Raw genomic sequence first — 15,130 nt, forward strand, 5'->3', positions numbered from 1 at the left:
GTCGAGGAGCTATGACGCAGCACGCTGCGCCAGGAGCGTGCCGGCGCTCCTCAGCTCGGTCACGGGTGGGCCCGCACCTGGTGGCCTGAGATTCTTTCTGCAGCTAAGGAAGATTTCCCAGACCGAGAGACCCCTAAACACATATGGGACTGGGTCCGCGCTCCCCCCACAAGGCGGGGCGCCAGTTCCCAATTGGCGGCAAACGGGGACGCGGAGCAAAAGGGTCGGGGCGGCCCCCACGAGGCCGCGAGCAGCATCCCCGGCCGCCTGCAGACAGGGGATCAGAGCGGACTCAAGATGCTCACCCGCACCTGAGCCCCGAAGCTTTGGGGTATTTCCGACAAGCGCTGTCAGCGCTGAAAGAGGCTCCAGAAGCCGGGGAAGAACGAGGTAGGGAACAACTAAAGGGTGGGACCAAGAGCGCAAGATCCAAGACAGGCATGGAAACTTCCTGGGGTCCCCAAGGTGTGGGCACTTAGTTTTCTCTCTCATGCCTTCTTCCTCTGCCCCCCATTCTCCGCCTCTTGGTTAAGTGATGGACCTTATGCTTTTCTCAGTGTTTAAAATATTTCTGTCCTCATTTTTTTTTTTTCCAGAGCTGATGGTGCACAATGTTTTGAAAGAGGTGGAGGCTCAGGCTCTAGCCTTGGCTACGAACAGGACTGGCAGTGAGATGCTGCAGGAACTTTTGGGGTTTAGTCCTTTGAAACCGTTGTGTAGAATATGGGCTGCACTGCGCTCCAATTTGCGCTTTGTGGCCTGTCATCGGTGCGGGGTCCATGTACTGCAAAGTACTTTGCTGCAGCTGCCTCGATTGCTGAGGAATACTGCAGAGGAGGAGGAGGAGGAGGAGGAGGAGGAGGAGGAGGAGGAGAATGGGAAAGATGGTTCCTTGGAGACCCTGGAGGAGCTGGTCCTGGGACTAGCCTCTGAGGTTTGTGATGATTTTCTTTTCTACTGCGGAGACACACATGGAAGCTTCTTGGTCAGAACTCTGCTGCAGATGTTAGGAGGGACTCTTCTGGAGTCTGAGAGAGCCAGGCCTGGTGGCTCCAAATCTTCTGGTAAGTATTAAAAAAAAAAGGGACAAGGATCTGGTGGGAAGGAGAGTTTAGAAGAAGAGAGTAAGCAGAAGAGTAAGTCTTTTTGGAGGAGACTTAATCCTGCAGAATTAGCAGAGCAATTGGGGCAGAGCTTAGAAGGCCAAGGATTAGTGTGTATATTACTAGTCAAACTGTGGAACCAGCCTAGATGTCCATCAGTAGATGAATGAATAAAGAAAATAGGGTATATGTATGCAATGGAGTTTTATTCATCCATAAAGAAAAATGAAATTACATCATTTGTAGAAAAACAGAGACTAGAGACCATAATGTTAAGTAAAATAAGTCAAACTGAGAAGGTCAAGGGTCATATGTTTTCTCTCATACGTGGAAGCTAGAAAGGAAAAAGAAAAAGAAAGGTGGGGGAAGATCTTGTGAAAATCAAAGGGAAATAAGTAGAGGAAAGATACCAAGGGTCAGACAGGGGAAGTGCTGGGGAGTGATATTGGTCAAATTATATTGTTATATTGTGTACAGGTATGAATATGTAACAACATTCAACTATAATGTACCAATTAAAAATGTGGAAATAGAGGCCTAGAGATAATCATGTGCAAATATGATTAGGGGACAGCTGTTGTCATGGGAGCAAGAGAGGGAGGTGATTTGTATGGAGCAAAGGATTTCAAACCTTGTTTTCTTTCTTTTTTTTTTTTTAATATTTATGTTTTAGTTGTAGTTGTTTTACTTATTTATTTTTATGTGGTGCTGAGGATCGAACCCAGGGGAAGCGAGCGCTCTACCGCTAAGCCACAACCCCAGCCCCCAAACTTTGTTTTCTTTTTACCATAACCCACAAGAAGTTTTTTTGTAAGCATGACTTTAGCTTATGTGTGTGTACACATATAAGAATCAAGTAAAAGTGTGGGAAACAATACCTTTGCTATATGCAACCTACTCTGATATTTTCTTTCCTTTTTAATTTTATTCTGCTCTCATTTCATTTAAACAAATACTAGTTGAGATTAATTTGATTTCATTATACAGTTACAGGCTGAGACTTACATTTTTGACAAAGTCTGGGAAGTAAGGTTATTAAAGAGTTTAAATAAGGCCTGATTTTGGGATACCTTAAATACCTGGCTGGTGAGTTTAAACTACCTCCTATGGACTATAGGGGAGCTGATTGAAGTTTCTTGGAAAAATTAAAACAGAACTATCATCTCAGTTCAGTTATCCAGAAAAGATATTTAGTTGTATGTCATCTCTTCTGTATTGTCAAACTGAATTCTTGTTCATGTATGGAATTTTTTTCCCTCCTGGATGGCAGTTTGTAATTTCACCATTGCATGTGTTTTTGATATTCATTCAGAAACCCAAAGGGTCATAGCTCGGGAATGTAAGCCAACTGATTTTGAGGTCCCTGAAGCCTTCTTGAATTGCCTTCAGAATCTGAGCTCCTGCTTTTTGAAGGACATTGCTGGTAAGGAAGAAAGTAGGAAGAGGGCCTAGGATCTAATTTTATGGAGGTGATTACCAGAAGCCCTTTTTCCTTCTCTTTCCCTTTCCTTTCTCCTCCTTCCCTCTTCCTTTCTTTTTTTTTTTTTTTTTAAGTTCGTCTCTTAAAACTTAAATCTGGTTTGATGTTGCAGAGTAACTCCATATGGATGTTTTGTGTCTATAGTCCCCTTTGTTGTTTAAGGTTTGAGGTTGGACAAGTGGTTTGAATTTTGGATAAGCTGTTTAATCATTTCTGACCTCTCAACAGTGTTTATCACTGACAAGATCTCCAGCTTCTGCCTTCAAGTGGCCTTACAAGTCTTACACCGCAAACTGCCCCAGTTTTGTGCCTATTTGTGCAATGCTGTGATTGGCTACCTGAGTACTCGTAGTTCCTCAGCAGCTGGCAGGTATGATCAAAATTCATGGGACTATGTAAAATGAATGAGGTGATGTGCTACAACTGCATTTTGGATGAAGTGGAGTTAAGATGCCCAATTCCTGGGCTAGGGTTATAGCTTAGTGGTGGAGCACTTGCCTAGCATGTGTGAGGCATTGGGTTCGATTCTCAGCAGCATATATAAATAAATAAAGGTCCATTAACAACTAAAAGAATATTTAAAAAAACAAAAGATTGCCTGATTCCCTTCTCCTTGTCCCTAGCCCCCTATTGCTATTTCTTCGGGATCAAACTAGCTCCAGACTCCTGGAACAGGTGCTGTTGGTGTTGGAGCCTTCGAGGCTCCAGAGCCTCTTTGAGGATCACTTCCAGGGACAGCTGCATACCTTGGCTGCACATCCCATTGCTAACTTCCCTTTGCAGCGCTTTCTGGATTCAATCAGTACCCCTGAGCTGGTGAGTTTGAAAGTCTGCACTGGCTATCTTTCTGCTATTGTTGTTCATTGGGCCTAATTTTATTGTATGCCTATCTCTATATATCTCTGACAATGTGTTGTCCATTGCCCTTATAAAGTTATTCCTTGGGGTTTTTCAGGATGGTGGTACCCTCCTCCCACCTCCTCCCAGAGGATTTGTTTTAGCTTTTCAGGTATAAGTACCAGCAAGAAACTGGCTTAATTTAGTTTTGCAGCTTGAAGACCCATGGCTCCCTCAGACTCTGAGTACTTGACCACAAATCCCATAAGCACTGACTGGGGTCTTTGCCATAACTTCTCTTTTCTTTTGCTTCTTAGCAGCAGGATGGGCTTCTCTGTGGTCTCATGGTTTAGGAGGTGTTGAAAGGGGGCAGGTTTATTTCTAGTTTTCCCTTACTTCTAATTCTCCCTTATACATAGCGGCCATTTAAAGTCCCTTCCCTGTGTGAGGTGGTACCTCTAAGACTGCCCAAGTACTCTGGGTTTTTCTCAACCAAACCAAAGTCTCAACATTGTTAGTGCTTTTTATGTTTTATTTAGCATTTTTAGTTGTTTTCAGCTGGAAAATTCCTCTGAATAATGTAGTCCACCATTAGCAGAATGCCAAAGATTGATCATCCCATGTTTCCCCTCAGCTGTCTCCAGTGTTTGAGGAACTGAGTCCTGCCTTGGAAGCTGTACTAGCCCAGGGCCACCCAGGGGTAGTCATTGCCCTGGTGGGGGCCTGCCGCAGAGTTGGAGCTTACCAAGCCCAGGTCTTGCAGCTATTGTTGGAGGTGAGTAGGTGTTATTTGCAAACCATTATTGCCCTTGGTCTAAATTACACCAGTTAGGACTTAAGGCATTGTACCTCTGGACCAAGAGGTCTGATGCTAAGCCCTGGAGTAAAAATTCTCTCCCAGAACTGAAAGAGAAGTTTATTTAAGGGACAAGTGTTTATTCAACCCTTGTGTTAATGTGTGGAGGAAGGCTGGGGATACATTAAGGTAGATGGGATCCTACCCTCACGGAGCTCACTTTCTTATAGAGTTAGGCCTTCTCACCTTTTCTGAATGTCTTTTCTGTCTAGAAAGTCAAGATTAAGGATGGGGTAGTTCTCAGAGTTGTCATGTTTGTCTTCCCCTTTAGGCATTCCACTGTGCAGAGCCCTCATCCCGGCAAGTGGCCTGTGTGCCTCTCTTTGCCACTTTGACGGCTTATGAGGTGTACTATGAACTAACGGAAGAGGAGGGGGCAGTGCCTGCAGAGCACCAGGTGAGGTAGAGGAAAGGCCAAGTTACTGACTAATTGGGGACCAGCTCTCCAGGACTTAGGAAGTCCTGGATAGTGAGCCTTCTGACTTCATCCAAGTGAAGGTGGCAGCACTTGGGGATGAGCCCATCCACCTCATTTTGTGCCACCTCCTAATTTCCTATCTCTGTGCTCCCAGGTAGAAATAGCCACAGCCAGGACCCTGGGAGAAGTGACAGTGCTTGGGTCTCTACTGCTTCAGCATCTGCTGCACTTCTCTGCTCCTGGTCTTATACTACGAAGTCTGGGTTCCTTGACAGGACCACAACTTTTGGCTCTGGCCCAAAGCCCTGCTGGCTCTCACATACTTGATGCCATTCTGTCCAGCCCCTCTGTGACACACAAACAGCGCCGCCGTGTGCTGCAGGCTCTCAAGGTGAGATTTCTGGCTTTTGCTTGATTCCCCCCATCATCCATTTAGAGAAAGTGTGTTTTCCCCAGGACTCTACCTTCAGAGTCAAAGATAGGAGACTAGAACTAAATTGTTTTGACTTTTGACTTAGCCTCTCAACTCTTCTGAAACTTTATCTCCAGCCCCTGCTGACACATAGAAGACATTTTGTGCACTTCTCTAGTAGAACTTGTCTTGCTTGCCTCAATGTAGGGACAATACGTGTCTCTGGCCTGTAGTCGCCATGGCAGCCGAGTCCTAGATGCCATCTGGAATGGAGCAGCTTTGGGGACCCGAAAGGAAATTGCTGCTGAACTGGGTGAGTTACCAATGCTTGTCTTCAGTGTTTCCTAACTTTCCCTTCTGTTATGGCAGAATGCTGGGTGACTGGGAGTGGGCTTAAATTCAGCAGAAAATTGAGTTCCAGGGCTGGGGATGTGGCTCAAGCGGTAGCGCGCTCGCCTGGCATGCGTGCGGCCCTGGTTCGATCCTCAGCACCACATACAGACAAAGATGTTGTGTCCGCCAAATACTAAAAAATAAGTATTAAAATTCTCTCTCTCTCTCCCTCTTTCTCACTCTCTTTCACTCTTTCTTAAAAAAAAAAAAAAAAAGAAAGAAAATTGAGTTCCAAAGGGTGATCTTGGTCATAGATTCTTAGCAGTCTGCTCTCAATTTCTCCTCTGCTGACTGACTGCAGTCCTGTGCTCCCACTCGTCCTTCTGGCTTCTATTCTTCGCAGAGTGAGGCATTCACTGTGTCTCAGTGACAGGCCCATTATTGGGGAAAAAATGGAGGGGCTTTTACCAGAAGAAGAACCTGTCTTTGAGCATGAATGGTATAAACATGAGTGGTTCCCTTTGCAGGTGAGCAGAACCAGGAGCTGATAAGAGACCCTTTTGGCCACCATGTGGCTCGGAATGTGGCCCTGACTACCTTCCTGAAGCGGCGAGAAGCTTGGGAACAGCAGCAGAGTGCAAAGGCCAAGCGAAGGCGGGCATTGAACTCAATACTTGAAGACTGAGGCCTTGGAGTCTGGAACTGGGTGTTAATGGGGAGGGTGAAAGGAATACCTTCTGTCTCCCTTTCCTGGTTTAAATTGGAGTCAAAAGTCTTCTTGGTAAACATTTTTATATTTTTACTGGAAATATTTTTGTTATTTTTTTAAAGAAAAGTTAGAGATTTCAAGTAAAATAAGAGAAGGCTGTCATCAGTGTGCTCGAGCTTAGGGAGTCAGTAAGTATCTCAATGTAGCAGCAATCAGGTTGAGATCAAGATGCCTGGGGACAGGCTTGTGGCCTTTCAGGGTAAGTGGGAGACTGGGAATGTGGGTAGAGCAGGGCAGCATTCTTCAGGAAAGGATATAAGCTAAGAGAACAAGATGTTAGAATAGCTCATGAGTTTTGTCATGATATAGGGGTGGAGGACAGTGGGGAAAACAGGTGAGTTGACAAGGTTACATTGTCCATAGGGCCTGAAACCTGATGCTGTCGTAGTTGAACATTGTCTCATGAAACAAGTCTGGGGGCAGAAGTGCAGAGTCCCTTCTCAGTAATGGAGACGACCCTGCCGCTGCCACTGCTCTGTTCCCTCCACTACATGGCGAAGGGTCGAGGAAATTCCCAGGAGCACACGGCCCAGGCCTTGTAGCAGTGAGGAGATCCAACGAAGGAGCTCCCTAAATGGCAGAGATAAGAGAAAATCAAATGGTTGGGGAACGTGAGAGTTGGTTCTTGAGCTGGCAGCTGGTTTTTTTTTCACAAAGGAAAGCTATTTGGGGATAAGAGAGTATAGGAGGTGAAATTATGGAGACTATCTGATGGTAGGGGATGGGGTAGTATGACATATTGATCTCTAACCTGAGTACTTTTTTGGGGCCAACTCCTTGAAAGTCACAGCTCATGGAGTAGAGCCCGTAGAACGTGGCTTTGACATTCAGGCTGCCAAAGAGGTCTCGAGGATTTTGCTTGTACACGTCAAAGGTAATGCGGGCGATATCTTTGCTGTGCTTCGGCTTCTCCCGGCCCAGGCCATATGACAGCACCCCACTCTGTAGGATATCCTCATTAGTGCAGTGGATACTGACACCCCCATCAGCATTGGGTCAGACCCACTCTCTCTTGAGCTTCTGTCCACTATGTCCTAGGTAACTCCACATCTCACTCTGTGCCTCTGTCCCTAATATGAGGGTTAGGCTAAAGAAGGAGCATTGGAAAACTACAAAGGATTGTTGGCCTGAACATTGCAAGTATGGTCCTCTTACCCTGGTGGGGCTCCAGCTCTGTCCCAACTCCAGCACCATCAGGCATGTGTCATCCTCCAGCGTCTGGAAGAAGTCCTCACTCTCCACAGAGGTCCCATCCTCTTCTAGTACCAGTGTTAATGCTCCATGCAGCAGCAGGGTCTTTAATGCCTATTCAGTGGCAAGAAGCAGGAGGAGCAGATGTTATACTATGCCCCTCCCCTCTAATTGCCCAATATCGATCTGTTGTCCCTAGGCAATGGTCAATATCCCAAGTCTACTCTCCGGTGCTTGCTATCCCTGATAATGGCAGCAGCTCTCGATATACTTCAGTTGATAGGGGACCCTCATTAGGGGCTGACCTTTTTCCTTTTTAAAAAATTTTTGTGTTGCTGAGGGTCCAGGGTCTCCATATGCTAGGCAAGTGCTGTGCTTCTAGACTGAACCCTTAGCCCCCTTTTTTCCTTTTTGCTCTGTCATTGTCACCACTTCCTGCTTCCCTTCCTCTAAGTCATTCCTACTGGTTTAGAATAAAAACTTTGACCAGGGGCTGGGCAGTAGCTCATGCTTGTCCCAGCTACTTGTGAGACTGAGGTAGAATTGCTTGAGCCCAGGAGTCTGATATCAACCTTGGCACAGAACAAGACCTCACCTCAGCTCAAAAAAATCTAGCTAGATTCTCTTGAAATCCATCTTTCTGTCTTGTCTACAAGGTCTCACCTCCCTCTTCCCCCAACCTCAGTGTTTTCCACATCATTTTTCAGTAATGATGGCAAGAAGCAGGAGGAGCACATGTTATAGATACATGTGCCACGTATCTATGAAGACATTACATACTTCTTTTATTCTTTTCAACAACCCTAGGAAGTGGTTTATTATTGTTTCCTTTGTACAGATGAAGAAACAGGTTTTGATTTGATAGGTCACATAACCTCCCAAGATTTTTTTTAAAGAGAGAGAGAGAATTTTTTAATATTTTTTAGTTTTCGGTGGACACAACATCTTTATTTTATTTTTATGTGGTGCTGAGGATCGAACCCAGCGCCCTGCGCATGCCAGGCGAGCATGTTACCGCTTGAGCCACATCCACAGCCCACCTCCCAAGATTTGGACAGCAAGGAAGGGGTAAAATCAGAATTTGAATTTGGTTTTTCATACATATCACCATTTCATACCGACTTCTGAATTCCATCCTCCAGCCCTCCCTATATACTGCTTCCCCTATTCCCAGAGAGAAGCCCACAACTTGGAAAATAAACAAATTTACCCAAATTCAACAGAAGTTATTTGGGTCACACCTCCGCCCTCATTGACTTAACCCTTGGAGGGAGAGCTATGTGACCTTAGCCCTTTCTGCTCTATCATCTCAGGTTGTCACTATTGAGCCCCTTGGCTGCCCCTGTTATAGGAACCTAGGAACCTGGCTCACTCACCTTATCTAGCAGTTCCTGGCGGGTGGCAGCTGTCAGACCTTTCCTAATTGTCCGCTTATGATCACAGACACGGAAGGGTCTCTGAGGCGGTGGGGCTGAAGTCCATACCCTTCGGCCAAGCTCAGAGCTCATATTGGATACAGCCCTGGTTGTAAAGTTGGGAAGAAGAGGGAAGAGGGGTGGGATGACTGAAGAGCCAAAGAGGGAGGGTCCTAGGTTTGCAGATCAGCTAAGGGAGAGGCATTGGAATGGGCCCAGTAGTTCAGGAACTGGACAAATGTGTAAAGTAGGGGGAGGAGGGGAAGTGAGTCTCTTAGGGGCTGAATGGAGTTTTGTTCCCCACCTAACCATATCCCCAGAGTTAGAGGTTAGAGAGGAGAGTTAGTAATCACCTGAGCAGACCACTGGGGTTCAGGGGTGAGAAGTACTCCATGGTAGAGGGAAGTAGGAGAGTTGCCTTCCTGGGGCCTCTGGATTGGACGCTACACTGTGGTGCTGGGGCTGAAGTGATGTTTTCTCTTACAAAGCTGGGTTCTCAGTCCTGAAGAGGTGGGGAATGAGTCAAGCCCAGCTTTGGCCCCCCTCTCTGGCCAGTACGAAGGACAAAGTCCAAGGGGAGAGAAGGAGGAGGGACCTAGATAAGGTGGTAGAAGTTGGACTGCCCAGCAAAAGGCTCTGAGTCATGCGCGTGTGCGCAGGTGCCCATGCGTGTGCATGTGCACATCTGTGTGTGCTGAGGGCCCTTGTGAGGGTAAAAAGGATGGAATGTGACCTCTGGTGTTTTATTTCTTTGGAGGGAATTTCTAGGAATAGTTCCTGGCTCCCAGCTGCTGAGAAGCTCTATTGTATGTGAGGTGCACTATTCTGTGCTGCCACCTACAGGAAAAGCCATGGGCGTAGCTTCCTGGAAAGATTGGGCAGAAGGTGAGGAAATGGGTTTAGGGTGGGGAAATGGGGTGGGAAACAGGCTTGAGCAAGGCTTGGATAAAATGAGAGGTGAGGCAAGTGTTTGGAAGTGGTTTGAGGAAAGGATGGATCCTAATCCGCGGATCCAGGATCACTAGATCCTGTCTAGGACCCTCTCCTTTCTGTTGACCTGCTCTTTCCTGGGTAGGAGAGGGGCTTGCCAACGTATCCTTGGCTCATTCTCCAGAACTGTTGCTTCAGTAGTGACCTTTGTTCCCACCTTTTTCCTTTCACCAAGTAATGGGCATAAAGGAGATGTGAATGGGGCAGGAGGTGTCCTTTGATGGCATCAGGACTTCAGCTTTATCCATCTCTGATTTCAGTTGCAGTGTGATGAACATTGTATGGAAGCTTAGACTCAACTGGAGTTAAATTTAAACACCTCAAATGACCACAATTCCTCCTCTCCTACCTTGGAAGGAACCTTATAGGGTCCCCCAGATCCTCCAACTTTTTTTTTGTCCTGAGAAACATGGAGTTCCTTCACTACTCCGGGACCCAGCCAGTTGCATTTCTTAGGCAGGCTCAAGGCTTTGGCAAGATACTGATAAAGGTGTTTAGATTGTTGCCCAAAACACTGAAAGAAACTAGCCTCAGCCCTGAACCAAATTCCTTAAACCCTCTCATGAACTCTTTACCCTGATGCCCTTACTGTGGGGATAAGTGGAACATCTTTTACTCTCCCTTTCATAACGATATACTTCAGCCTGCTCTGTAAATGCTTGGGACCAATCACCTGGAGTTGAGTGTTTCTTTGGATTCCCAACTAGCCCCATGTTGGGATGATTGGGATACCTTGTGGGAACTCTCTTGCCACTTTTGGGGTGACTTTAGCTGTGAATTTAGCCCAGATGGAAGAATCCTTGTCAGAAGTTGTTAGCTTACTCAAACCCTTACAAGCACAGGGGTACTTATAGTGGCATTAATGCTTCAGGATAGTCTTCCAACAGTGGACACACCTTGGTATTCTGTTCTGGGCATTCTGTACATTTCCCAGAGGTAGGCCCAGTGTCTACCAAAGGAATGTAATGCCATGCCATGCTCTTATGGGTTTCTTCTTTCGTACCTATTTTGGTGTGTGTGGGGGTACTGAGGATTGAACCCAGGGGTGCTTAATCACTGATCCACATCCCCAACCCTTTTTATTTTTTATTTTGAGGAAGGGTTTCAACTTAGCTTCAATAGGTTAAGTTGATGAGGCTGGCCTCAAACTTGAAAACCTCCTGCCTTGGTCTCCTGAGTCACTGGGATCACAGGTGTGCACCATCACACCCAGCTTCTCTGTATTTTATCCTGCTTCCTCCCCTCTGCTTCCTGAGTCAACCTTTCAAATACAGGATTACCTATACCCACGCCCTTATCTCAGGCTCTGCTGTTGAGGAACTCAAACTAAGACAATGCTTTTGGTGTCCTTGTTCCCAGAGAACTCCAGTTTGGGCTGTTGACTGGGCAGAGGACTTTCTTTCCCCCCCTCCCTCCACTCTATTGATCCCCCACTCCCTGCCAATCTCTTCATTTCCAATCTTTGCCTGACCTCTCTCAGCAGAGAGAACTTCTTTTCAATATGTCTCTACACAAACTGCACCCTTTCCTTTCTTCTTATATCCTTGTAAAGATTGGTAGTGTGGTCTTGTGGTTGTGAATAATGATTCCCCAGCCAGGTTATAAGCAAGCCCCTTATGTTAGTCAGCTTTTCATCACTGTGACCGAAGTACCTGACAGGAACAACTTAGAGAAAGAAAAGTTTCTTTTGATTCACAGTTTCAGAGGTCTCAGTCTATTGTTAGCTGCCTCCATTGCTCTGGACCTGAAGTAAGACAGAACATCATGGTGGAAGGGCCTGATGGAAAAAAGCTATGCAGCTGTGAGAACCAACCAGCCAGAAAGGAGGGGGGGGGAGGGAGGGAGGGGGGGAGGGGGGAGGGAGGGGGAGGGGGGAGGGAGGGAGGGGGGAGGGAGGGGGAGGGAGGGGGAGGGAGGGGGAGGGGGGAGGGAGGGAGGGGGAGGGGGAGAGAGAGAAGAGGAAGAGGGGAGAGGAGGCCAGGGACAGTGATAGTCCAAGGCCATGCCCAAGTGATCTACTTCCTCCAACAATGTCCAGCCTCCCAGTAGTCCATTCAGCTATCAGTGGATTAATCCAGCAAATAGATTTATATAAGGTCAGAACTCTAGTCATTGCTTAAAAGTTCCACCTCTAAATCTTGCTGTAATGGGGGCCATACCTCCATGAACTTTTGGGGACATTCCAGATCCAAACCACAACACCCCTTAAACCTCCATGCATTTCTGTCTCCTCCTCAACAGACCTAGCACCATTCCTTACACTGAAAAGTTGTCATTGACAACCCAACCAAAGTCCAGAGGGTGGAGAGAAACTCCCAAAACAAGAGATGGTTGGGGGTGGACTGGGAGCTGAGGAAAAAGGGAACTCAGCAGGGTTGGGAGGCTGAAAACAGGCCAAGTGAGAGCAGCTGAGAAACTGAGTTGTGTGGGTCACCTCTGCTGAATGCATGCCAAGGAGGCCAGGAAGCATAAGCACTGCAGAAGGCATGCTGGAAGGATTGGGGGGCAGAAATGAAGAAGGGACAAGAACAAAAGCAGGGGCTGGAGTTGTGGCTCAGTGACAGAGCACTTGCCTCGCATATGTGAAGCACTGGGTTTGATCCTCAGTGTTAGGTCAGTTGAAGTGGCTAAGGGAACAAACAGCCAACAACCAATCAGGTGCCAACAGACAAGCAGTGATAATCACCTGTCAATCAGTGGGGTCTCCTGACTGATCCTGGAAGGACATGGAATTCAGCAAGATCTCCAGACCAACCCCAGGAGAACAAGCCCTTTCCTGTCCCAAGCTCTCCCTTCTTGCCCCAAGCCTGATAAAATTACAAACCAGCTGAGCCTGGGTGCAACTCCACCGGACCACTCTATTCTACTGGAGGGTCTTGCGCAGAGCGAATCTCAATAAAGCCTTGTTCAGCAGCTTTTAGTCTGCCTCCTTTTCTTCACTGGTGCCTGACCTTACACTCAGAATCACATAAAATAAGTAAACAAAATAAAGATATTGTGTCCATGTATTAAAAAAAAAAAAAGCAGGGTTCAGGGTCAGTATCAACTGAGTGTTTCTGCACCCTCAGCTTCATTCTGTTTCCTAGGGAGGCAGGCTCCCACACGCCTGGACCTGTTAGTGATGGGAAAGAATGGGGTGAGGGAGGGGCCCCAGGAAAAGGCCAGGATGAGCCTCATCTTGTCCCTTCCCATTCTTGCCTCACCCTCTGCAAATGTGATAGACATTGGCACCTGATGCATTGCTGCCTCATCTTTCAGTTTCCCCAGGCCTCTGAAGGTCCCCAGCCCTACCTGCTCCTAGCTGGGTAAGTAGATCTGCCCATGCCCTTTTTCTCCACACTGCCCACTTTTAAGGGGCGGAGATGGTAGTAGTGACAGCCTAAATTTAGGACAGCCTAAAGTTAGGAATGGGGGCCTGAGTAAATTTAGGACAGCCCAAAGTTAGGACTTCTGGGCTCTGGGAGGTGCCAGGAGTGAAGGCTACCTGACCTGAAGCAGAGGATGTAGGTTCTAAGAAGGAGTGGTATTTGAATTGGGGGTCAGGATCCTCCATGTCAAGATTCCCAGAGAGAAGAAGGGCAGGCTGCAGGGAAGTGGAGGGAAGCACAGTTCCTTCTCACCTAGCATTGGAGGCAATGTGGACTTATGCCCCACTTCTGAATGCCCTCTGTGGCCTCTTCCAGCCCCGCAGGAGAAGAAGGATGTCAGTCTGCTACCGGCCCCCTGGGAATGAGACACTGCTGAGCTGGAAGGCCTCAAGGACCACTGGAACGGCCTTTCTATTGCTGGCGGCGCTGCTGGGGCTGCCCGGTAATGGCTTCGTAGTGTGGAGTCTGGCTGGCTGGCGGCCCGCACGTGGGCGACCACTGGCGGCCACGCTAGTACTGCACCTGGCGCTGGCCGATGGCTCGGTCCTGCTGCTCACACCGCTCTTTGTAGCCTTCCTGACCGGGCAAGCCTGGCCGCTGGGCCAGGCGGGCTGCAAGGCTGTGTACTACGTGTGCGCCCTCAGCATGTACGCCAGTGTGCTGCTCACCGGCCTGCTCAGCCTGCAGCGTTGCCTCGCCGTCACCCGCCCCTTCCTGGCGCCCCGGTTGCGCAGCCCGGCTCTGGCCCGTCGCCTACTGCTGGCAGTCTGGCTGGCGGCCTTGTTGCTTGCTGTCCCGGCCGCGGTCTACCGCCATCTCTGGGGGGACCGCGTTTGCCAGCTGTGCCACCCGTCGCCCGCCCACGCCGCCGCCCACCTGAGCCTGGAGACTCTGACCGCCTTTGTGCTTCCTTTTGGGCTAGTGCTTGGCTGTTACAGCGTGACGCTGGCGCGGCTGCGGGGTGCCCGCTGGGGGTCTGGGAAGCAGGGGTCGCGGGTGGGCCGGCTGGTGAGTGCCATCGTGCTCACCTTCGGCTTGCTCTGGGCTCCCTACCATGCAGTCAACCTACTGCAAGCGGTGGCAGCACTCGCTCCACCAGAAGGTGCCTTGGCGAGGCTCGGCGGCGCCGGCCAGGCAGCGCGGGCTGGAACGACAGCCTTGGCCTTCTTCAGCTCTAGCGTCAACCCAGTGCTCTACGTCTTCACCGCTGGGGATCTGCTGCCTCGGGCCGGTCCCCGGTTCCTCACACGGCTCTTCGAGGGCTCTGGAGAAGCCCGAGGGGGCAGCCGCTCCAGGGAGGGTACCATGGAGCTCCGAACTACTCCCCGGCTACAAGTAGTGGGGCCGGGAAAGGGCAATGGAGACCCAGGAGGTGGGGTGGAGAGGGGCAGTCAGGAATGGAATCCTTGACACCAAACCCTACAACCATGTCTGCTTTTCCCTACCACTTTTCATCTTCCCTGAAACTCACTCCTCTGAGGCATTTGGGAACCCTTTTCCAATTAATTTGGATCTGACTGTGTAGGATTATTACATACCTGGGGCAGGTCCAGATTCCTCAAAACGGAGGGACTTTGAGGATAGTGATGACCCTTATTAAAAAATGCTGTGTGCTTGCAAGTTGGCATGTACCCATGTGCCAGCATTGCTTACTTGTTGCCAGTGAGTTTATTGTGAAATACATTGGGAAGTCATTAGATGATGACTTAAGTGAGTTTCCCCTTTGGTGGTTTATCCTGAGTAAGTTGTACTAAAGCCACATAATTCCCAGGTAGATCAACCTTGCCAGGGCTGGACAGTATCAGCCTTCAGTGGTGTCTTGTGCTGTTCTCCTCAGCCCAGGTGGCCTGGTTCCCCTAGGCCTACGCATAGAACTACCTGGCAAATGGAGAAAGAGCAAGGGAAGGTGTGGGAGTTTGGATGGGGGATGAGGATGAGATCCATTCTTTGGACTCCTA

At 48.4% G+C, this 15,130-nt stretch overlaps 3 protein-coding genes across 4 annotated transcripts; 2 read left to right on the forward strand and 1 right to left on the reverse strand.

Moving 5' to 3' along the window:
• The first annotated feature begins 28 nt into the window (after positions 1–28).
• Positions 29–6,248, forward strand: Nop9 (NOP9 nucleolar protein). Its single transcript, XM_076850090.2, has 10 exons — positions 29–390; positions 597–1,064; positions 2,416–2,526; positions 2,812–2,953; positions 3,207–3,399; positions 4,055–4,195; positions 4,548–4,673; positions 4,849–5,085; positions 5,314–5,419; positions 5,967–6,248. The coding sequence occupies exons 1-10, from the start codon at positions 144–146 to the stop codon at positions 6,122–6,124; spliced, it is 1,929 nt and encodes a 642-aa protein (XP_076706205.2). The 5' UTR covers positions 29–143; the 3' UTR covers positions 6,125–6,248.
• A 65-nt stretch (positions 6,249–6,313) lies between these two features.
• Cideb (cell death inducing DFFA like effector b) lies at positions 6,314–9,208 on the reverse strand. 2 transcript variants are annotated; one of them, XM_076850093.2, is made up of 5 exons: positions 9,168–9,208; positions 8,776–8,920; positions 7,364–7,513; positions 6,960–7,150; positions 6,314–6,778 (listed from the first exon to the last, which is right to left on the reverse strand). In XM_076850093.2, the coding sequence occupies exons 1-5, from the start codon at positions 9,206–9,208 to the stop codon at positions 6,649–6,651; spliced, it is 657 nt and encodes a 218-aa protein (XP_076706208.1). In that variant the 3' UTR covers positions 6,314–6,648. The 2 variants fall into 2 exon arrangements, with proteins under 2 accessions (XP_076706208.1, XP_076706209.1); XM_076850094.2 differs by lacking the exon at positions 7,364–7,513.
• A 405-nt stretch (positions 9,209–9,613) lies between these two features.
• Ltb4r2 (leukotriene B4 receptor 2) lies at positions 9,614–14,582 on the forward strand. Its single transcript, XM_076850091.2, has 3 exons — positions 9,614–9,699; positions 13,063–13,109; positions 13,488–14,582. Exon 3 carries the CDS (start codon positions 13,506–13,508, stop codon positions 14,580–14,582), a length of 1,077 nt encoding a protein of 358 aa, XP_076706206.1. The 5' UTR covers positions 9,614–9,699; positions 13,063–13,109; positions 13,488–13,505.
• The last annotated feature ends 548 nt before the right edge of the window (positions 14,583–15,130 follow it).

This window comes from Callospermophilus lateralis, chromosome 3 (genome assembly GCF_048772815.1).
Source record: "Callospermophilus lateralis isolate mCalLat2 chromosome 3, mCalLat2.hap1, whole genome shotgun sequence".
NCBI lineage: Eukaryota > Metazoa > Chordata > Mammalia > Rodentia > Sciuridae > Callospermophilus > Callospermophilus lateralis.

Excerpts from the sequence above, each read along its gene's own strand:
- Ltb4r2 (XM_076850091.2), top strand. The coding sequence starts at position 13,506 with ATGTCAGTCTGCTACCGGCCCCCTGGGAATGAGACACTGCTGAGCTGG.
- Nop9 (XM_076850090.2), top strand. The coding sequence starts at position 144 with ATGGGACTGGGTCCGCGCTCCCCCCACAAGGCGGGGCGCCAGTTCCCA. Across the intron at positions 2,527-2,811 it reads CTTTTTGAAGGACATTGCTG|TGTTTATCACTGACAAGATC; the intron begins GTAAGGAAGAAA and ends ACCTCTCAACAG. Across the intron at positions 4,196-4,547 it reads TCTTGCAGCTATTGTTGGAG|GCATTCCACTGTGCAGAGCC; the intron begins GTGAGTAGGTGT and ends CTTCCCCTTTAG.
- Cideb (XM_076850093.2), bottom strand. The coding sequence starts at position 9,208 with ATGGAGTACTTCTCACCCCTGAACCCCAGTGGTCTGCTCAG. Across the intron at positions 7,151-7,363 it reads AGAGCTGGAGCCCCACCAGG|AGTGGGGTGCTGTCATATGG; the intron begins GTAAGAGGACCA and ends GATATCCTACAG. Across the intron at positions 6,779-6,959 it reads GGCCCCAAAAAAGTACTCAG|GGAGCTCCTTCGTTGGATCT; the intron begins GTTAGAGATCAA and ends TCTGCCATTTAG.